The 23,910-nt window shown below is 34.5% G+C and overlaps 1 protein-coding gene across 6 annotated transcripts in view; it reads left to right on the forward strand.

Annotated features, from left to right (window-relative positions):
• The window catches only part of TMEM161B (transmembrane protein 161B), a 69,724-nt gene that overhangs the window by 20,268 nt on the left and 25,546 nt on the right, over positions 1-23,910 (forward strand). For 2 of the 6 annotated variants that reach the window (XM_082836054.1, XM_082836057.1), the window contains exons 1-2: positions 7,773-12,102; positions 17,778-17,934. In XM_082836054.1, coding sequence (XP_082692180.1) covers positions 17,870-17,934 — 65 coding nt within the window. In that variant the 5' untranslated portion in view covers positions 7,773-12,102; positions 17,778-17,869. Of the gene's footprint in view, positions 1-463; positions 568-7,772; positions 12,103-14,217; positions 14,316-17,777; positions 17,935-23,910 lie in introns of those variants that run through there. The other 4 variants (XM_082836053.1, XM_082836055.1, XM_082836058.1 and 1 more) reach the window with 4 other exon arrangements.

Raw genomic sequence — 23,910 nt, forward strand, 5'->3', positions numbered from 1 at the left:
CTAGTGACTTTCAGGCCAGTTCTTCCATCACACTTACTATAGTTAATGCTCTTTAGTCATTCACTACCACCCTAGAATTTAAAAAAATGCATACTGCTTTTAGACCTAGCCAAGGTAGTGTTTTAAGTGTGTTGAATAGAGTAACTTTGGAGAAGGATGAAAAAAACAAAATCACCATTTTTCACTTCATTTTGGTACACTTAAGTAATGGAGAACGTTTCTTGGGAATAGATTTTGAATGTGTATGCTACTTTAACTTGTAGAGGATTATGAGAGGGGATCATGTATTTTAATTTTAAACATATGTGGTCTTGAATACCTAAGTGGCAGAATAATATGTATTTTGGTAGTAAATCCATCTTTCTTAAAGTATAATTTTCAAAATGTATAGAAAGCTTTTCAGCAATGTCCTCAAATCTAAATTCGTTCATTGTTAAACTTGTTTGTTTGTTTCTTTACACAGGGTGTGATAGGTATACAGCTGGTTGTTACCATGGTGATGGCCAGTGTCATGCAGAAGATTATACCTCACTATTCTCTTGCTCGATGGCTACTCTGTAATGGCAGGTAAGGCAAGGATAGGCTGATTCTGACTGGCACTTTCAAATCTTTGTTTAGTTTACCAGGCTGATTAACTTCCTAGAAGTTAAGTGCTAATTCCAATTTTCTAAAAACATGAAAAAAGAAAATAATGAGGAAAATCTAGCTTCTTTATTTCTCTTACTTGAGATATTAGTAGTTTATCTGTTTAGTACAAAGGTAATTGGGTCATGGTCAAGAATTTAGTCCCTTCCTTCTCTATCCCTTTCTGTCCATGGCCACTGGAACTATCACATGACTTTTCTAGTTACCTTTAATAAAAGTTGGTCAACAAGAGGAAGAGACTATAAATCGAAGTGCTTAAATATTTTTACCATTGTTGGAAAAAAGTGATTCAAAGCACATATCCTATTATTGGTGACTTACTTGAGAGTTTATTATGAGAATTAGGGGCCCTTTTTTTACTGAAAATAATTTTAAACTTTAATTTAGTAAGGAGGCGATGAAGTTGTTTTGTAGGATTTTAATTTTGTTTACGGCACTTTAAGCTTACTACTGTCCCCTCCTTCTGCAGAGGAGGTAAGTTACCTTGCTGAAATTTGTACAATAAAAGAATAAAATCAAAAGTAAAGAAGTTAAATATAGGAGGTGTAGTGAGGCAAAAGCAGTAAAACTCTGCATACAGAAATACATGCCACAATCTTGTATAATTATGAAAGGTAAATTATAGATTTGGTACCATGACTATAGTTTTACTCCAATTATTTGTCTCTAATAAATAACCAAATTCTATTATTGATTTGTATATCAGTTTTCTTTTGTTTATTAGACCGTTTGAAGTTAGAAAGCAATGGATAGCTATTATCCTCGTAATGATTTCATATATTGCAAGACCAATAATAAGCAATTCTATCCATAAAGCTTAAATTTATTTTCTAGTTTCAAGTATATTCTTCTTCTCTAATGCTTTATACTTTTTCCATATCAGTGTTTAAATAGGAAAATATTATTTAGACTGCTTAAAAAGTTTTTTGGAATACTGATAGGCACACACGTGTGTGGAATGTGTGAGAGAATAGCAGTTTAAAAATGTGTATTTTATTAGCAAAGTAAATAATGACTAAAGTTTTAGTAGAGTTAAATAAAAGCTTCATCAAAGCTATTTATAAGTGAAAAAAGTAAATCATCTGTGACTAGTTTTTAACTATGTACGTTTATGCCCTGTGCAATCTTGCTTCCTTTTTTTGCTTAGCAAAAACCCTTTTTCGTAGATCATGAAAGAGGGTGAACATCTGCTGGGAAAATACCATTAATTCTAAATAAAAGGAATCTGAATTAATAAACTAAGTAAAATACATATTAAGGTAGCTTGTTTTCTACTAAGAATTGCACATTTGTAGATTTTGTTTATGATGAGTCTCCAGGGAGACTTCCAGGTCTCTTTCGGCTTTAAAGATCTTTGCAGTCATGTGCCTTTTTAGTCTATAGGCAACTTCTACTTTCTCACATAATCTGCATCGCATTTGTTTCTATAAAACTAAAACTTCAGAGCTTGAAAACTGATTCTCTTTGTTAATATTGGAACAATATATTTAAAATCTTTACTCATTTGACAAGTATGTGTCATAAGTATATATATTGCTAATTTGAAGAGGTGCTCAACCTTCAAAAATAAACATGAAGTTGATGTTTTTTGTGATCTTGATTTGCTTTTATAAATAGGTTAACTTCAGTGGTAATTAATGCTGTCTCTAATTCCAAATCAGGTTCCAAGGATACCAATCAGGATTTTCTAGTAATAGTTACTCTTCTGCTGTAGTTAGTTTCATTTCCTTTCTGTTTTTGTTTGTTTTGCTCTGTGTTCTTAAGATCATCTATTTTTCTTTAATATTAATTCTGAAATTTTTAGGTCATGAAGCTATATTGCTCAATGTTGTTGCCTAACTCTGTTGAATAAGAATATTGATTTTATCATTTTGGGATAATTATTGTTTTGCCAACCTTTTGTGATATGAAATGATACAGTTTTAATACTAAGAAAATCTAAAATCTCTGCTAAATTGCTTATGTAAAAATATTATTGATCAGAAACGACAGTTTGCATTTTAAACCATATGATGTGGCTGAGTTGAAGGAGAAAGATCTGAGGGCCTTCTGAGATTATCGGCTCTAAAATACTTGAAGAAATTTAAAGGGAGAGGCTTATGAGGACTTTTAAAATTATGAATAGTGTAGGATGGTTTGGGAGTGACTATATTGAATAGCTATTTAATGGAACTATTCAAGTGAATAGATGTGTAGATACCACGATAGGTTAATCATGGGTATGACAGAAGAAACTTCTTTTTAGTTTCGGTATCTGTCGACTTAATATTTATTCCACTAGTATATCTTCAAATTGTAAGTATTCATATTTTCCTTAAAAGTTATGGCTTCTCTTTTTATCATGTAAATTAGTTTCTGTCCATATCTCTCATCAACCTCTGTCTCTTTTAGAATGGAAGGTGTGAAGTGGCACCTGTTTGACTTATGTTGACTTAATGAGTAAGCCTGCCAATTTCCTGAAGAAGTCAGTACCTTGAAGGAATTAGCAGTTTTTGCTTATAAATTAACCTGCTGATTTTTTATGTTAAAAATTGACTAGTTTTCTAGCTCTTGTTAAATAACATTTATATATTGTAATTAGTATTGTAGATATCTAGTTTTCAAAAAAATAATGCATAATCTTTAGCCTGGTTTAATTCCATTAATATTACCTTTACAGTGTTATAGAACTTTGTACTGATAAAATTTTTATTTCTGTTATCTCATTTGGATCTCTACACTCTGAACTTGGAAGAAGGAGATGTATTGGGATATGTTATGACCTCAGAAATCTTGGTGTCTGAACTTAATAAAAGTTTCTCACTCAGTTCCTCAGACAGGAATCAGGGTCAAATGGGGGTACCTGAGAGAGGTCAGTCAGGCAGCTCTCTGTGTAGATCCTTCACAAAATGATGATTCAAGGATTCAGCTATCCTTCAGGTGGTTACTTAGGGATTCTAGGCTTCTTGTGTCTTGTGGCTCCTTTGTTCCTTCTGCTGCTTGGAGTCCTTCTATTAGATGCTATGCCGGTTGGCAAGTAGAGAGAGAGTGGGCTATGGATTTTTCAGGAGATTCTAGGGGCCAAGCTTAGAAGTAGATATATCATTTTTGCCCACATTACATAGTCTGGAGCCCTATGACTGGTTAAGGCCAAAGTGCACAACAGGTTGGGAAATACACTTTTCATTGTATCTAGGAAGTAAAAGCAGGATTGGTAAGTGCCTAGTCCTTCTTTGCTGTAGGTGATATTGTCTCCACTTTTTTTTTTTTTTTTTTTTGCGGTACGCGGGCCTCTCACTATTGTGGCCTCTCCCGTTGCAGAGCACAGGCTCCAGACGTGCAGGCTCAGCGGCCATGGCTCACGGGCCCAGCCGCTCCACGGCATGTGGGATCTTCCTGGACCGGGGAACAAACCCGTGTCCCCTGCATCGGCAGGCGGACTCTCAACCACTGCGCCACCAGGGAAGCCCATGTCTCCATTTTTACAGATGAGAAAATTTTACTCCTGTTTACATACTGAAAACTGAAACAGATCCAGGGCTTTTACCCTGGAAGTCTGATTCATAGTCTAGTAATTATTTGATTTATGGCTGCTCATCAAATTCCAGACCCTTGTCCTGGAACAGACATACTTGAACCAAGGTTTGAATTTGGTGGAGTTGAACTTTTCTACAACCACTGTGACTTCTGCTGGCAGTTTATAGAGTAATTTATTGAAGGTTTTCTTTTCTACCTTTTTTCCCTAGTTGTGCTTAGCCTTCTAGAAGATATCCTCAGGTTATAAGCAGTATATGGTTTCTCTTTACTTACTTACTCTTTACTTATTCTTCTGGCTTCTCTAGGATTACAGTCACCTTTTAATTCTAAGTTAAAAGGCACATCAGCATTTTTCTGATTACCAAAATCATGCTAAGTATGAAGAAGAGTTTAAGAAATATCATCTGTTACAATTATACCTCTCCTCACCATTTGAGATTAAATTTATTCCACATTACTAAATTATAATTATTTTGTATTGCATTCTTCCAGTTTTTTTAATAGACAAATGTTTTTCTTCTAGAAAATGTTATTAGTTCTCCTTGTTTTACATGCCTTTTTATATAACTATCAGACTGTTGAGCCATTCCTGCTTTAACGAGAATTTAAGTAGCAAAATTTTTCTTGCCATAACCTGTGAGCAAGTATTACTGACCTTGAAAAACTCAGGTGCGAAGTCTAGTGCTCTTAGGTTGCTCTACTCTCTCCTTCCTCCCCAAAGGAAAGAAAAATTGTGGAAAGTTGGTTTCTCTTTACCTTTACTGTGAATTGCTTTCCCTAACGCAAGGAACATTCGTTCTAACCATTGCTCAGGTTGCCTAAAGACGTTAGTTCTTTATCATGTCCAGCATACCACTGATTTGTAGCCAAAGTATTCTCTACTTTCTAATGTAATTAAGGTTCGTTTTTGTTTTGAAGTTTGCTTGGCCCCTCTTTTCATGGAGAGGTAAGTGATAGGTTACATTGTTTGTACATTTGAATAGTGGGTTTTGCATGAGGAGTAGGATTTTGCTTTTTCTCCCTTATAGCTTCCTTGCTGAACCTGCTTTCCATTTTCCTGATTGTTCAGCTCAAACCTTATGCATTTTTCTCTACCCCTTTATTCCCCTAGGCTCTCACTTTGGTCAGCTACTTCCCTTCATATGTCCCTGACTCAAAATATATTACGGTTGGATTTATTCTGATTCTGTCTCATCCTATATTGGGTAAAGAAGGTGTGAAAACACCCTATTCAATTGCTCTTAACTCTTTTTGCCTGTTGCCTGATCCAAGAATTTGCAAATTTCCTTTGGTGAGAGAAACCTACTATTCAAATGCACAGTAGGTGGGACCTATGACCTAAGGGAAAGGTTTAAACCTTAAGCTACTACCCTTATGGAATGCCTGAGTCCTTGCTTTCCTCCCTTAGCTGTCTTAACTTCCAGCTCCGAAATGTCATGATATTCTAGTAAAGTTTCCAATAAATAACAAGAGAATGTATATGTATAATAAATGATACTTTAGTTACTTGTACTGAAAGGTTTTCTAGGTTTTAGGTGGTGTTTGTTTTCCCTTAGTGTTTTTTTTTTTTTCACTTCTAAATTATTATTTAGAGATTTAGAATGGAGACTAAAACTATGTTGTGGCCTATGTTGTGAAAGAGTTTTGTATGATTATTTATGTGTTAAAGTTTTTTTTAGCTTTCTCTCAATACTAAGCTTTTCCATATTTGTTCATGTTCAGATTTTCATTTTAAATTTCTGAAATTTTTACTTCTGAAAAATTTTTAAGTAGTTTGCTTGAAATGGCATCGCTGCTTAAATTTTTTTTAAAGAATCTAGGTCAGTACATTCTGTATTTTCTGGTATATGTTTTTTCAGTGCTCTTGAACTGCCTTAGTAAGAAAGGTTGTAGCCTGATATTACTTTGTGTAAGAGGTTTATGCAAGAAAATTATTGAAAAATTATTTCAGTGATTTAGTGGAGTATAACACCAAGTTGGCTTTGTTATCTGAGACACTGCTGACAGTCTGAATATAAGTGAAAATAGCCAAAGCAAATGTCATAAAACACAATTTAACTTAAATGTAAGAGGTTCAGTTTTGTAGTGAGATTCTATTAATACTTACTGTTTTTAAATTTTTTTCTATTACTAACACAATACATGCCTATGATGTAGAAAAAAGATGGTAAATTGATAAAAAGGAAAAATAAGAGGTAGCAAACTATATTCCTCTCAGCTAAAGACAATCTCTGTGTAAATTTTGTTGTATTTCCGTCTAATTTTTTCTATTCATATTTTCCCCTCATGGATGTGATTATTTCATGTGTAATTTTACATCATGCTTCTTTTGCTTAACATAAAGCATTTTTCTCTAATTGTGGTTTTGTAACTTATTTAACATCGAATCTAAGGCTGATAAACTTTTATATCTGTCTTCTAAGCCCATATTTGAAAGGCCTAGTGCATCAGGGGCAAGCAGATTGCAAGTCATTTTGCAAAGGAAAAGACCAAAAATTGAGACCAGAACTTAAAGTATAGTAGATGGGAATCATATGATATGAAATCAAACTGTGTATGAAGCATTGACTGTTGAAGAAAATTGTGCAACTGTACCTTTAGGTTTTACTTTGAATTCATGTCCTTAGATGGCTACTACATGCTACCTGGCAGTCTTTGTGTGTTCCACTTCTCAGACAGCTTTTTCAACCCAAATCCTCTCTTCATTTATACATGCCTGCCTCAGCCTCACTCTAAGCTCTTGAAACTGGAGCCTGTTGCTCTCATCTTCATGCCATCAAACCCACAACCCTTGTTACACGTGCAGCCTCTCTTTGTTTTTTTTTTTTAATGTTTATATATTTTAATTTTGGCCTATGGAGGAGGTATCCTGCTATCAAGACCTAACTCCAGCATTTGTGATCTATATCCTATTCCCTCTAACCTTCACCCTGACTTTTTTTCTTTGGCCCTTTCCTCTCTTCTTTGCCATTAATTGCTTCCTTTCTGTTGGATTATTCCTGTTAGCACACTTTTTTTTTTTAAGGTCTCCCATTAAAAATAATAGCAACAACAAATACGAGTCACAACTCTGCCTCCCTTCCTTCTTAAAAAACAAAGCCCCTCCCATATCTATTCCTTAGTTTGGGGCCTATTTCCCTGTTTTCCATCAACGCTGAATTTGTTACATACTTGTCATGAACTGGATTTTCCCACTTGGTAACTATTTAGCCTTCTACCATGTTTTATTTTCCCCTTAGGTGACCTTATTCATGCCTGTGGATTTAAATACCACAATTATGTAATAGCCCCAGGTTATCTGTGAGCTCTTGATTCTAATATACAGTAGCCCTCTTGATATTTTCACTTCATGTCTCATAGGTACTTAAAAACTCAGCATGTTTAAATTCTTGATTTCTTCCTGCTCTACTCCATGTCAGAAAATGTGCCACCATCTTCCTCAAATCAGAAGTGTAAATATTATCCTTCATTCCATCCTTTCTTTCCATTCCTTACCTTACAAGAACTGTTGATTCTGAAATATATTTCCGTGCTATTCTTGCCTTGTTCTAATTCACAGAGCAGTAAAAGAAATCTTAAAATGTAAATCAAGTTATTTCTCTTGCTTTGAAACCATTATTTTAGCATAAAATCTACACTCCGTATGGACCCAAGAGGCTTTGCATGACCTGTTCCCTGTTATCTCTTCAGCCTTCCTCATGTGTTTCTCCTTGTACATGGTGCTACTGCCTCCTTGCCCTTTTGGTTACTGCATTGTTCTGAGTTTCATGCTTTTGTGCTTTTGGACATACTCTTCTCTGCCTGGAATGCTCTCGCACTCCATTCTTATTCTTTAGTTTGCTGGGCAAATGTCATCTCAGAGAGGTTTTGTAACCTAATACCTTAAGGCTTGTCTCTCATTCTCACTAAGTATATGATTCTTTTGTGTAGTATCCAGTATATATGGTGTTTGTCTTTTTAAATATTGGTTAAATTCTGCCCCAACTGAAATATAAACATCAAGAAATCAGGGACTTTGGCTTTGTTATGGGTGATTATATCTCCGTTGCCTGGCAGAGTACTTGACCGTACGTAGTGGGCTCCATAAATGTCTGATAGATCAATGGGTGGATGGATGAATGGGTAGATGGATAGATAGATGAGTAACAGACTGGAAGTGTCCCTGAGATCACTCAGTACTTTTAGATTCTAGCTTTGAACAGTAATTGTTACTAATGAAGATGACCTGAACATAATAAATGCAATTCATTTTAGGAAAATGGATTCACAAAATAAGATTAAACAAGTTTGAGAATATTTTAAAAGAAAGTGGGTCCTAGAAAATGTAAGGGTCTTATAATATTTTATTATTACAGGACTCTAAATGTAACTTAAGTTTTCCTATAGTACTAAGAGTCTTTCACTGATAATTATTTCTCAAAGAAATAAACAACTAATTTTAGTCTTTATAAATGAGTTATTGCTTATGTGTTCTCCTAAATGTTATACAGTCAATCCTCATTATTTGTAGATTCTCTACTTGTGATTTGCCTACTTGCTAAAATTTATTTGTAACCCCAAAACCCATACTTGTGGTGCTTTCAAGGTCATTTATAGACACATGCAGAGTGGTAAAAAATTTGAGTGGCCTGTTCCCAGCTGAGGCCCAGGTTCCTAGCTGAGGCCTTCTTGTTGTACCTCTCATGTTGTAAACACGTATCCTTTTTGTGGTCTATTTAGTGCCATGTTTTTCATCTTTTTGCTTTTTGTTTGTGACTTTGCTGTTTAAAATGGCCCCCACATGTAGTGCTGAAGTGCTTGATATCTAGTGTTCCTAAGCACAAGAAGGCTGTGATGTGCCTTATAGAGAAAATTCACTAGAAATATTCACAGAAATCAGGAAAATACTATACTTATGATTACAGTTATTAGAAAAGCTTTGCTCACACATGAGTTTTATTACTGTTGGCCATGAATTTAATATTAGTGATTCAACAGTATATATTAAATAAGGTACTTTAAACAGAAACACACATAAAACAAGGGTGTGTATTGATTGATTGATGAAGATGTTGTGACCAGAGGCTCGTGGGAACCTAACCCTGTATTTCCCCTAGGAACAATGGTTCAGTGTTCGCGGCGACTTTATAGAACATAACTACCGCGAATAACAAGAATCGACTGTAAGTTAAAATTCTGGACTTCAATCGAAATTTCAGGAAGTGCCTCCTTACCCGTGTTAAGTATAGTTTAGGGAATTTTGGGTTGGGATATATATATTTTATTATAAAACCCTTAAACTAAGAGGAGAACTGAATTCATTCATTGATCCTTTTTGAGCACTTACTATATGCCAGTCACTGTACTAGTTTTGAAGTATACAAAAACAAGTAAGTCATAAAATCTTCACTCCAAGAATCTGTCAGCTAGGGGAATATTCCATTTTAACCTAACCGGTCTGATACCAATTGCAAATCAATTTTGACACTTAACTACCTGGAGTTAGCACAGATCCCACAGGTTAAAGGCAAAGTCCTCCATAAGAATGCCAGCTGCTTCAGATGCCAGCTGCAAGTTCTTTGGATCCCTGGGCCATACTCTGACAACCAGCTACTGGCTACCAATTAGGGCATTCCCATGACCCCCTCAGTTTCAATAATTCTGTATAACAACTAGAACTCAGGAAAGTGCAGTGATTACAGTTTTATTATAAAGATTACACATCGGATGGTGTTTGGGAAGGAGCAGTTTCCATGTCCTGTCCCTGTGGAATCAGGGCATGTCACCCTTCAGGCACTTTAGTGTGTTTAACAGCTAGGAAGCTCCTCTGAGCTTCCGTGTCCAGAGATTTTATGGAGTTTCATTACATAGGCATGATTTTTAATCAATGGCCACGTGATTGAACTTAATCTTCAACCCCCTTCCTCTTCTTGGAGGTCAGCTGGCTGAGAGTTCCAACTCTAATCATGTGGTTGGTATTTCTGGTGACCTGCCTCCCTTCCAGAAGCTATCTAGAGTTCCCCCCTGAGTCCCCACATTAGCATAACAAAGACTCCTTTATCAGTCAGAAAATTTCAAGGGCTTTTTAAACTCTGTGCCAAGAAATGGGGACAATGACCAGGTATATTCTTTATTATACCACAGAGAGACTGCCTTATAAACCATCAAAGGTAAATTAGGAGTTTGCCAGTAGTAGCATAGGTGTTCACAAGCAGAGAGAAGAATATATGCAGAAATGCCAAGGGATGAAAGAATTTGTGGAATAAAGGTCATTTAGTCTAGGTAGAATGTCATGTACAAAAGGAGAATTCTTGAAGGTGAGTCTGGTGAAGCAGACAGTAGTCAGATTGTAAAAGGCTATGAAAATAGGAGGTCACAAACTCTATATTTGGCCTTGTAATGTGTGTTTTAGCTTTAATGCAAACGTTTAAAAGTATACAACGAATATAGACAGAATAATATCATGAATATATAACAAATATAATAAGCTCCTGTGTATTCATCACAATAGCTGGTAGCCAGTTTGTTTCATCTATGCTCCCCTTCATCTCTGCTTCCCCCCAACATTATTTTGTAGCAAATATTATTATTATTTCATTTGTAGATATTTCAGTGTATATCTCTAAAATATATGAGCTTTTTAAAAATTACTGTAATCCCATTATTAACAGCAAAAATTTTTTAACAATAATTTCTTTACATCATTAAATATCCAGTTATTACTCAAATTGCCAGTTCAGCAGTATTTTTAAAACAGCAAATCAGCAGTAGCATTTTTTAAAAATTGGGGTATTTCACTTTAAAAATCTAGATTTTTGTGGTTGAAAACTTGAAAGATCTATCAATACTAGGTGTCTTGTTTCTTTTTAGTAACAGCAGGACCTTGGTCAGAGTCCTTGCCTAACTGCCTTACTCACTGCTTTACTCTGAGGAGTCTTGGAAAGGATTTACGCAGGCATATATACCTTGATAGGATTTGCATTATGAAAAAATAAATAAAGGTGGGATCAGAATGCCTTTAGTCCAGGGGAAAGGAAGGGGAGGTTTGCCATAGTCAGAGGTAGAGAGGAAGATACGCTGAACTAAGGTCCTTTCAGGGAAGTAGGCAAGTTTAGAATTTTAAGAGTTAAAGAACCAAATTAATGATAATATGTGGAAAGGGCATATTGAAGGTAAAACCCAAATATCAAATTTAGGTGGCCGGCAGAAAGTTCACGTGAGACAGGAAATTGAGAATGACCAGGTGGGGGCTTGGGAAGGAATAACAATGACTTGTTTGGCTGTTTTGACTGGCTGGTGGGGGTAATAAATACAGTCAGTTGTTTTTGGAGCCCTAACTGAAAAGGATTAGCTATAGCCAAGAGTAAAGGGTTTTGTAAATACAGCAATTCACTTGAATCCTTATACACATAAAGTTCGCGAATTCTCCAACTAAATTAAAGGGAGGAAAGAAAGAAAAGGAAAGCAAAGACTACTTTGTAGTTTTGAGGGCATTCAAAGGACTCTCTTTTTAATACAAGTAACAATTCCTTCCGTGTAATGGGTGGAGAATTCTAATGTGCTTCTGTCAGCTTGCCTGCAGGGTTTGTTAAAGTAAGCCAATATGATCTTAATATATATTAATACACTGTCAGTTGTAAGAAAAATACCTACAAACAACATTGCAGGGTCTGGCATCTAGTAAGTGCTGGTAAGTGGTTGCTGGATTTGAATCTAAACCTTTTAAGACTTAAGCAGTAGTATCTGCTTCAGATTAGAGTTTTTCACCTGATATTTCCCTGCAGTGTCTTCACAATTAGGAAACTCAAATATTTGTAGAATAAGTGAATAATTCTGGTGATCTTAATTCTTTATTTAAAAGAATTACTTTTTTCTTAGTTTGCGATGGTATCAACATCCTACAGAAGAAGAATTAAGAATTCTTGCAGGAAAGCAGCAAAAAGGGAAAAGCAGGAAAGATAGGTAAGTTATACTGTCAAGCTTGTAAGGTGTCAAATATTTAATAGAATTTATGTAAATATATTTTGATACTTTGGTTAAAGGAACATTTACAGATTATGCTATAAACAGTTGGTAAATCTGAGATCAAAATCCATGATCTAAAATAATATTGAATCACCCTTTAAGAGCACCCAATGTGTATTAATCTAATATATAAGCAAAAAAGTGACTATTTTACTTAAGAATTGTTAGTGGGGGATTGAATAGGGGAGACCTGTAACCCATGTCTTTACAACTCATTTAAAGATACCAGTTGGTCTGGGTTCTTTTCCAGATTTTGCTACCACTCAGATACTGGGCAAATTCATTTGCTTTTTACCTCTGTTTTCTCATTTTTTAAATAAAAGGGGTAGACAGTATTAACTTCTTAGGTCCCATTAGGCTCTTGAATATTATACTTAAAGTTTCTGAAGAAAACTGCCTGCTAATAAACCTCACTGAATAGACCACAGCAGCCTAATCTGTGAAGTAGAAGGACCAAACATAGTAGCTGTGAAAGATTCTTCCAGCTTTAAAATTTTGTATCCCTATTTATATTGAATTTTCAAGGAAAGTGCATGTTAGTTAGCCTCTCTAAATGGGCCTTAGTTTCCTTAGCTGGGGAGGACTTCTTAGGCTCTGATTCTGTGATTCTAATATATTATAAAATGTCAGTGACAACATATTGTCACCAAATTCCTCATGTATATCATAAAAATTCTATTAATGTGGGCTAATGGATTTATGGATGCTAAAAAAAATTCTTTGAAGATTAATGATTATTTGACATGAAATTGGAAGTTTGAAAAGGCTGTCTTTTCTGATCTTGCTACCATTTTCTTTTTCACTTATCATTACAAATATACCTTGAAGCTCATTGGAATATTAAGTGCAAATCCTCCTTCTCTGTATTCCAGTGGTTATGTTCTTTAATAAAGTATTTCTGCCTAATATTATAATTTTCAAAACACTTTTACACAGTCTTATTTAATCCACACAGTAACCCTAAATAGTCACTGTAATTTAATTTATGTTTTACTAATGAGGAAGCTGTTGATCAAAGAAATTAAATGAGTTGTTCAAGTTCACTTAACTATTAGGAGTCAGGATTTTAATCCAGGTCAGTTTTTAGTTTCTGTGTTTCTTTTTAACTATTCCACATTTGCCTTTTCACAGCTACCATAGTCAACATTTGTAAAACTTAGTTATGTAGTACAGTATTTATTCTATAAACATTTAAATTCTTATTATATGCCTTGTCAATAATTTTGTTATTTTTACAATAATTTTTATATGTTGAAAATGCTTTACGTTTACAGAAAGATGCACTAACAACACTATTCTGTTTTAGTAGCAATAATTATTATTTGATTTATTGACGTGAATTAAAATTTTTACTGAGGTTTTCCCAGTTTATACTTAATCAAGAACAAATGCGAAATTGTTTCTTGTTATTATAATTATTGTTACTGAAAGCTTATTGCTTTTGATTTATGTTTGATTGTGTTTAAAAATTAAATTTGGAAATAATACACACGCACCTGAAGAATTCTGTTGTTTTCCTCCATCCATGATTCTTAGTAAAAGCAACTCTGAGCTAGCCTTTCATATTTCAGGATTTCTCATGCACATAAATCTTAATATATTTTTTCAGCTCTGACTTGTTTATACCTACGGGTCTGTTTATATGTATGTGTGTGTATACGTGTATAATTTCAAAGTGAAATGCATTTTGTCTTCATTTCCTTTTACTCTTGTGCCTAAGGAAAGAGATGTTAGGGCTGTCTTTAAATCTACAGAAGAGAGAGCAGAAAAAATGGGGTGCAGTGCTAAGCTAGCAATCAAGGTTTTGTTTCTGTCACTAGTTTAGGTAACTCTTTCATTGGTAATCTGTATATTCTCATAATAATTTACATCCATATTTTGTAGTTCCCCTTTTAAAAACTACTTTTGAGTGCCTTACGTCCTTTTTGATGAAATATTAGAAGTTCTTTTTCACTGTGAAATTTATAACCTCATTTGTAGTTAGTTTGATACAAACACTTGAATAACAGTGAGGGTAACTTGTTTTCTGTGTCACTTGTCTGATTTTTATAGGAAATATAATGGTCACATTGAAAGTAAGCCACTAACCATTCCAAAGGATATTGATCTCCATCTAGAAACAAAGTCAGTTACAGAAGTGGATACTTTAGGTAAGGGAAATCTGGGTAAAGTGTTCTGTAAATCTCAGTTTTATATTATGCTAGTGAAAGTACTTTATCTATTGTTGTTAGATTTTTTTGTTTGTTTTCCTAATCATTAAGTCCATTATATAGACTGAAATCTTTCTCAGAGCTTTAGAAGCTCAGAATGACTTCATCTGAATTGAATTTGTCTTTCTATCCACCTAACTTGTAGTAAGCCTTATTTTTCCCATTTTTTAGAAGAGGCTGTCTTACACAAGTTTGTTACACAGTTTTTGTTTATGTTGAGATTACAGTCAGTTTTCAGTATCTCAGATTCTATTCTAAATTGTCATCTATACCAGTTTATTTGTTTTATAGTGTTGCTTGCAGAAATGCATTTGTATGTTTGTATTAAACTACCTGTATTTACAACAGTTCAACTTTATGCTGCATTTAGTGGAAAGGAAAGTGGTTTTAGTATGATGAATTAGATTAGGAATTAGGAATAGAAAACTTTATTCAAGATTTATTTTTACCCATTGGATATCTCTGAATAAGTCATTCAATTTTTTTCCTGTATATCAGTGTTTATAATTGTATAATAACTATGATGACTTTAAATTTAAAATGAAATTTATATGAAATTATCCAGATCCTAGAAGAGAAAGGCATCTAAGGTGATATTGTTTAGAACACTAGTTTTCAAACCTGGCTGAATGTCAGAATCACCTAAGCAGTTCTTTAAAAATAAAGATACCCCCATACCTACCCTTGGAGATTCAGTAAATCTAGACTGGCTTCTGGGAATTTGTATTTTTTAAAATGTTCCACGTGGTTCTGATTTTTTTTGACCAGGTTTGAGAACTAATGGTTTACATGATAAGTGAGGAATTAAAATAACACATTTAAAAAAGTAATTTTGTGTAATGTATCATTATGTAATTTGGTCCTTCTTGGGTTAAATGATACCACCTCAGAAAAACCTTAATAGATTCATTTAAGCATCTCATAAAGAATTATTTTGTGATACAAGGTGGCTTCAATACATTTGAAAGTCGATTCTACATTTACAAAGATTGTATGTATATATATGGAAAGGGTGTCCTAGAAAATGTCAGTGAGGAACAATATAAATCAGTTGTCTGGTGTCATTCAGACTGTTGAGACTGGTTATGTCATCCTCTTTTTTCTTTTTAACTATTTTTCATGCAAAATTTAAAACATGTAAAAGCACTTGAACTTTCTGATTAGTTGTCCCATTTGTTTTATTAATCCTATATGTGTGCTTACTTGTACAAGAATACTTATACACGTTTCCTGATTTCTAAGACAATTTTTTGTTATTTTTACTAATTAATGTTTATTGAATAGTTATCAGCTAATTAACCTTAATAATAGTTAAATTGAGTACTTATCAGACATTGTTATAAATACTTTATTTGTATAAACTTGCCCTCACAGTTCTATGAGGTATGTAACTGTTATTGACTTTTTTTTTTTAGCTCATTAGTTAGAGGAGTTAAATAACTTGACCAGGTTTACACACTGAATGTGGTAGAGCCATTTAGTGAGAATTAGGCTATTTAAATAAACTTAAAAAATTGAAGTTAGGGGTAATGTGGTTTCAGCTTATTCAGTATTTTGTTTTACTTTTACAATTTTGAGAACTAACTGCAAATGGTACTAGTTAAACAACTGGTCACATAACATTAAGATCATTGTAGTTAATCAGAATAACAGCGAGATTTTTATTTATATTTATGTAATCATCCATGATTGCATGCTCTGTGTCTGTGTTTAGGTAAAAGTAGAAGGTTTTCTGCCTGAACTTTAGGGACTCTCAGAAGGTTAGTGCAAACCACTGGGATTGATGAACTCTCAGTTTTTTTTGTATTCCAATATTCTATGAGAAGCATGTATATAATTACATTATTGAATACAGAAAGAAGAATATAATACTTGAGTTAAATGTATAGCCAAGAATATATAATTTGTTCTTTTGTTGAATGTATATATTATTGATATCCGAATAACTATCTTATAGTCTCTCAATTTGTATTAGCTCTCTATTACAAGAACCTCTTAAAGAATGTAAGAACATTTGAATGTCACTTGGCTGTTTGCTGTGAATGAGTTCCCTGAGGGAAGCCTGTGTGAGTGCGGGCAGGCATGGAGAATTAGAACATTTACTTTAACTTTTGTTAATAAAAACTGAAAACTTTTAGTTAAACAGATATTTGTCTGTCTGTTCCATCCATTTCTCTGCTATCCTTCCAGAAAGTTATTTAAAAAGCTCCACTGAGTGACTTTAGAGGGGAGGAGGGAGGTCTACAGAGTAGGAATTTGCAACCACTGTAGGGTAAATCTTTCAGAGTGATGTTCAGAAGCTATTAGGTGTAATACAGCAAAAAAGCTAAAGCAGTTAAAATAACTTGAAGGCAAATTAAGTGTTGTTAAATTAAGTTGAAGCAAACAAATAATTTACCCAATTATAAAAGGATTTGGAATTTTTGCTCTCACCTCATAGAAATGTAAGTTTGGTTAGTTTGTTTTGATATTTTAAATAAGTCTTATTTTGAGTGGTATTTTATTTTTAAAACATTTTTCTGTAAATTCTGATTTCAAAATATCCTCAGGTGTTACATTTTACAACTAAAATTTTTCCAAAACAATGTAGATCATTTTATTATGTGCCAGTGAGAATGTAGGAAATGCTATTTTAGTATGTGATATATTTCCACATTTTTAGGAGGCCTTCTACAAAATGATGTTGATATTTTAGACTGCTCCCTGGCAGAAGTAAACCAGCATATCTGAGAAGAAAAGGGGATGGAATTATACTTACTTTCAGACAATGCTAATTTTAATGTCAGTGAATAGTTTGTTGAAGTAGTATGGCTATATGGAAAATTGACAGGCATTTCATCAGCTTTTCTTGTAGGAGTAGAAGAGAGAATAAAAAGTACATTTATTTAATTTATTATTTTAATCTGCAGTAACTCACAAAATTACTAATCCTCCGTTAGTATGGTTAATAAATGTGACATAATGTTCAACTCTCTTGCTTCACAGAAATGAATATAAATAAACCTGTAGTGTTCTACATCAAGTTGTATTCTAAAGCTAAAATATTGTAGCTCAGATTCTTTTAAAAAAATCGTGATTTATAATTTCTGTAGAAGCTGAGTAGTTAAAAAATACCAACTCATTTTTCAATCATTTATTTTTAACAACAATTTAAATAATTTTTGGTAACCATTTCAGGTTTATTTTAATTATTTAATTTATGAGGTATTAAAATTTAGTTTTGGATGCCAACATTCTTGATCTATTTCCTGCATTTTTAGATTCTCGTATTTGCAAACCTTACATTGCAAATCATCAAACAGAATAAAATCTAACATGTTTGAAGTTAATTATAGATAAATCCTCCTAAGCTGTTTATGAAAGGTTAAGTAAAGCTTTCTTTCTTACACCTTTATTTTTCAGCATTGCATTACTTTCCAGAATATCAGTGGCTGGTGGATTTCACAGTGGCTGCTACAGTTGTGTATCTAGTAACTGAAGTCTACTACAATTTTATGAAGCCCACACAGGAAATGAATATCAGCTTAGTCTGGTGCCTGCTTGTTTTGTCTTTTGCAATGTATCCTTCAAAACATCATTAATATTAATTTATGAATTTGTTTTCCTTTTACAGCTAACACCATTAGATCTCGTCTGTGATTTAAAAAGGATTTTAGATCATTAGAGAATTTTTCTTTGTTGAAATTCTCTTTATTTAGTTGAAAAAAATTTTCAAAATAGAGGTAAATAGTTTCAAAAGTGAAATACAAGGAAAGATACCAGTTCCCTGCCTTCCCTTTCCTGTCTGACTCATGTCACAGAGGAGCCACTTTTACCTCTTTTAGGTATTTCTTTTGAGATTTCCTTCCATATGTTTAAATCTTACGTGATAATGGTATTTCTTTAATTTTAGGTATTATTGCATCTTTCTCCCCCTTCCTTTTCCTTTCCTTCTTTTCTTTCCAAATACTAAGGAGACAGCTTTTTACTTAAATCAGTAGTTGGTTTTAGTTACACCTATGAAAATATTATTGATAGTTAAGCATTGTAGTATCATTACCCTCCTTGAACAATTTTCTATTCTTCTTGTATCGAAGCTAAACTCTCCTACAGAATTCTAAACCTCAGTAGTTCAGATATATCATTTCTTTCTTTTTTTTTAAATTGAGGTATAGTAGATCTACAGTATTCTATTAGTTTCAGATGTACAGCATTTTTTACAGGTTATACTCCATTCCTGTGCTATACAGTATATGCTTATTGCTTATCTATTTTATACATAGTAGTTTGTATTTCTTAATCCCATACCTGTAATTTGCTCCTCCTCCCTTCCTTCTCCCCTTTGGTAACCACTAGTTTTCTATATGTGTGAGTCTGTTTCTGTTTTACATAATACATTCATTGGTTTTTGTTTTTGTTTTTTTTTGGTCATGCTGCTCGACATGCAGGATCTTAGTTCCCCGACCAGGGATCGAACCCACACCCCCTGCAGTGGAAACTCGGAGTCCTAACCACTGGACCGCCAGGGAATTCCCTTTTTGTATTATTTTTTAGATTCCACATATACGTGATGTCATACAGTATTTGTCTTTCTCTGTCTAACTCATTTCACTAAGCATAATATTCTTTAGGTCCGTCCACAGTGCTGCAAATGTCAGAGTTTCATTCTTTTTTTGACCAAGTAATGCTCCATTTTGTGTGTGTGTATATGTATATGTATGTATATATGTATACTACCTCTTCTTTATCCATTTGTCTGTTGATAGGCATTTGGATTGCTTCCATATCTCGGCTACTATAGATAGTGCTGCTATGAACAGTGGGATGTACTTATCTTTTTGAATTAGTGTCTTTGTTTTTTCTGGATGTATATCCAGGAGTGGAATTACTGGTTCACATGGTAGTTCTAGTTTTCTGAGGAACCTCCATACTGTTTTCCATAGTGGCTGCCAGATAGCATCATTTCTATTCTGTTTTTCCATGGAAATATCCTCCTAGAGCCCTCAGTTCTCTCAGCTTCCTGTGTATCTGTTATCCTGGGATTTCCTTCACTATCTTCCCAAGAATTCCCTGTGCCCCTTTTTGGATAACATCATCTCCTCTTTGGTTTACTCTCTTGTTTTGGCAGAGTGCATTCTCCTATAGTGTCTTTAGAAAGTGTGGTATATTTTTTATTTTTGGAAATCTTGCATGCCTGAGTTATCTTTATTTTTTTTCCCATATTCAGTTTATATTTTGGCTCAGTACAAATTCTAAGAAAGAAATAGTTTTTCCTCAGAGTTTTGAAGGCTCTTGAGCAATTGGATGCCGTCTTGCTCTTGGCATATGCCTCCCCTCCCCCCACTCACATTCACCCTCCAGAAGCTTTTTCTCTTTCACCGGAATCCTTACAGTATTCTGAAACTTCATCATTAATTGTGTTAAGTTCTAGGTTTAGCTTTTCAACTGGAAACTCATTTCCTTTAATACTAGGCAATATTTTTGTTATATTTTAAAAAATTTTTTATTGAAATTAAACATTCTCTCTTAAATTTCCACCTGTCTGGAGGCAACTTTTTCTAGCTCCTTTCTGTTTGATGTTTATATCCATATTTCCATATGCATACAAGGCCACTGCCTGATTTTAATTTTAGGCTTTAAATATTGTCATTTCACTCTGGAAATGAGGACTTAGATCATCTGCCTGGGTTGTCACCTACCATTGATCATTTCCCATTCACCTTATCTTCTGACTATAGTAATGTCATATTTTAAGGAAATATTCATTATTTATGTTATGATCATGTAAATGCTATTCACAGATAAATACTTGCCTTTTCATTTGCATTGTTTTCTTTGTACATATTATTAATTCAACTGCAAGCTCAGTATGTTCAGAAGCATCAGGTGGTATGTCAGTTTCATCTTCCTGGAGAGAGTTCTTCGGGAGCCCTCAGATAGGCCCTGTTCTGGATTGGTTAAATTTCCCAACTGATGCACAGCTATTCCCCTGGAAGCACCAGTTATTATCTTCTTAGGGATTCTCTTTACATGTCTCAGACTGGGACTCCTTTTCTTCTATTCCATGTCTGCCTCTTACTTGGTTTACTTTCTCACTTTGGTGGAGCGTATCCTTCAGTATTATCTTCAGAAAGGTTGTGTGGGAAATGCATTTTTTGTGACTTCGCGCACCTGAAAATATTTTTACCCTGCCTGAAAATTAATCGATCCTTTGATTGAGAATGCAATTCCAGGTTTACATCATTCTCTTTATAGTTTTGAAGGCATTATTTTTCTGTCTTTGAAGTTCCATTCTTGCTCTTCAAGGATTCCAGTTGCCTTTCTGATTTTTCATATGTCCAATATTTTCCCCCTCTATGGAATCTTTACTGTTTTTTCTTTGGCTGCCTGGTATGTTGAAATTTTATGAAGATATGCCTTCTGTTGAGGATCTGTTTTCATCCATTGTGCTGGGACTTCACCAATCTGGAAACTCATATTCTTGACTTTTAGAAATTTTTCTAGAATTATTTTATTTGTGATTTCCTTTTCTTCATTTTCTCTGTTTCTGAATGCTTATTGTTCAGATATTAGATTTCCTAGACTTGTTCTCTAAGGTGCTTATCTTCTGTCTCTCAAAAAATGTTTATATTTTTATATTTTAATTTTCTAGGAGTTTTTTCCAACCTTTCCAACCCTTTAATTGAATTTTTGTTTTTAATTTCTGCTATAATTTTTAATTTTCAAGTCTTCTTTTTCTTCCGTTTCTATCCCCCACCCCTCACGGGATCATACTTTTAAAAAAAAAAAATTATTTATTTATTTATTTTTGGTTGTGTTGGGTCTTCACTGCTGCGTGCGGGCTTTCTCTAGTTGCGGCGAGTAGGGGCTACTCTTTGTTGTGGTGCACAGACTTCTCATTGCAGTGGCTTCTCTTGTTGCGGAGCACAGGCTCTAGGCGTGCGGGCTTCAGTAGTTGTGGCATGTGGGCTCAGTAGTTCTGGCTCACGGGCTCTAGAGTGCAGGCTTAGTAGTTGTGGCACATGGGCTTTGTTGCTCCGCGGCATGTGGGATGTTCCTGGACCAGGGCTTTAACCTGTGTCCCCTGCATTGGCAGGTGGATTCTTAACCACTGCACCATCAGGGAAGTCCCATACTTGTTTTAAGATTACATTATCTTCTCATGTATATTTGAGATATTGATAGATTTTGTAAAAGTTTTCCTTCCACCAAGTATCTTTTTGCTCTGAGTTGATTTAGTTTCTTTGGTTTGGTCACTGTCTTTCATATTAAAGACTTAGAGAGATCCGGTGATCGATATTTGCCTGTTTATATTTAAGTGTGAGGCACTAAAAGGATGAATGGAAGCTCTGAGCATATGGTGAGGCAAGTTGTTGGATAATCTTGATAGGCCAGAGATCATCTTTTTTAACCTCTCCAAAGCATAAATCTCCAGTCTTCTTTTAGGAGGGGACAATTTGAACTGGTTACTTTTTAAAAGTACTTCCTTCTAGTAAGTACTTAGTTTTACTATCCCTTTAGTAGGTACTTAGTTTTACTATCTCCTGTTCCAACACACATATTCGTACTTTCACTCCAATGTAGATAATTACTTGGTATCTGACCAGTTCTTTATCCTTTCTCAGAGTTCTGCAGGTTGCATTCTTGACTTTCTGATTGAGCTTCCTAATTCTCTTTAGTCATTTACCACTTATCTGCCTGCTTTTTGCTTCAGATTTTTACTGCTTTTTCTCTTCCTATTCACTGTATTTCTGTACTTAAAAACAAATTCCTTTACTGTCATTTTGGTGGGAATTAGGGAGAGGCAAATATTAAGTGGATATGCTCAATATGCTATTTCTATTCAGAAGTAGTATAGTATCTCTTTGGTAAGATTCTCTGTTTTTTATCTTTGTTTTTAGGAACTCTGGTTAGTGAGATGTTGGATATCTTTGAATGATTCTTTAATTTTTATCTCCCCTTTCCATTTATTTTGCACTATTTTCTTGATTTTTCTCAGTTTTCTCTTTTAAGCCTTCTGTTGAATTTTTATGTCATTTTTTAAAAGACTTTTTCTTTTAAAAGTTCCATTTTCATAGCACTCTTGTATCATGGATGTGTAATATCTTTTTATTTTTAAGAATATTAATGGCTTTTAAGTTTAAATTTGCACCTTGCATTGTTTATTTTCTGAGTCTCCCTCCTCCCCCTTTTTTGTTTCAATCTCTACTGTATTAAAGATTGTTCTTGAATGTCTTGTGGTCTTTGAGTATCTGTTTATATTCAAGAAGGAGGGGTTAAAAACTGGAAGTTTTGTGCATGTGGCTGGAGCTTGTTGATTGGTAGACTTTTTAGTGGATGATTGAATAGAGACCTGGAAGTATTCTTCGGGAACCTCTAAATATCAGCGTCTGCTGGTTGTTGGGCCTATCGTTTTCTCCAGAGAAGAATTGTCCATTCTCCCATCTGTGGGATCTAACAGTGTTAAGAGAGCTGATTGGGGAAGAAGGCTCTGAGACTCAACATTCATTGTGCAGGCGTTAATTTAACTGCATGTCTGAGTCCTCCCCCTACCATTTGTTTTCAGCTCTTCATTGTCACCCTAAGTTTTACATAATACCCCCAAGCCCAATCTTCTCTGATTTAATATCTTTAAAAATTAATTCTTCTGGGTTTTGCCAGAATTGGGGAAAAGCCATCATCAAATCTCTATAATTAGGCAAGACAGAAGATCTGGGAAGTCTAATCACACTAATACAGACATTCAGCCAATCATCTTGTTTTCATACATTTTGCAACCCTACCTTCAGAGGTACCTGCTGTCTGACTTTTGCAATTCCTGACTTTTGTTTGTATCATGTGTTATGAATTAATTGGCTTTCTTCTCACTGGGTTCCTCACCTTGTAGATCCAGCATAGTAGAGAAAACTGACACCTAAATCAATTACTGCTTGTCCATCTATTTCATGTCTTCCAAAATTTGTTGAAAATTTTTTTCTACTGTCATCTCTTTTCCTATTCTTTGTTTTGAGGAGTTTTACTTTCCTTCCTGTGTAGTTTATTTAGTCAGATTTTGGGAGTAAGCAGAATTAATACATATCTTATATCTTTTATTTTCAACCAGAGACTGCTGAACAGTCTTTTAAGGCTGTTAGTGGGGCTTCCCTGGTGGCGCAGTGGTTGAGAGTCCGCCTGCCGATGCAGGGAACACGGGTTCGTGCCCCGGTCTGGGAAGATCCCACATGCCGCGGAGCGGCTGGGCCCGTGAGCCATGGCCGCTGAGCCTGCGCTTCCGGAGCCTGTGCTCCGCAACAGGAGAGGCCACAACAGTGAGAGGCCCGCGTACCACAAAAAAAAAAAAAAAAGCTGTTAGTGGATACCATTTAAAATACATGATATGATTTGACATTTGACACCACTGTGCTATCTCTCTGCTGACTTTTTTGGATTGATTTAGGTATAATTTAGAGTAGAAGAGCCAGAACAAAGCCTTAAGAGTTGATGTCTTCACAAGGTTTATATTGTACTGGGTAGAAATACTGATCATGCATGTCAGTTGAGAAATATCCCCAGATAT

The sequence above is a fragment of the Leucopleurus acutus genome (assembly GCF_964270905.1).
Source record: "Leucopleurus acutus genome assembly, chromosome: 3".
In the NCBI taxonomy this organism is placed as follows: domain Eukaryota; kingdom Metazoa; phylum Chordata; class Mammalia; order Artiodactyla; family Delphinidae; genus Leucopleurus; species Leucopleurus acutus.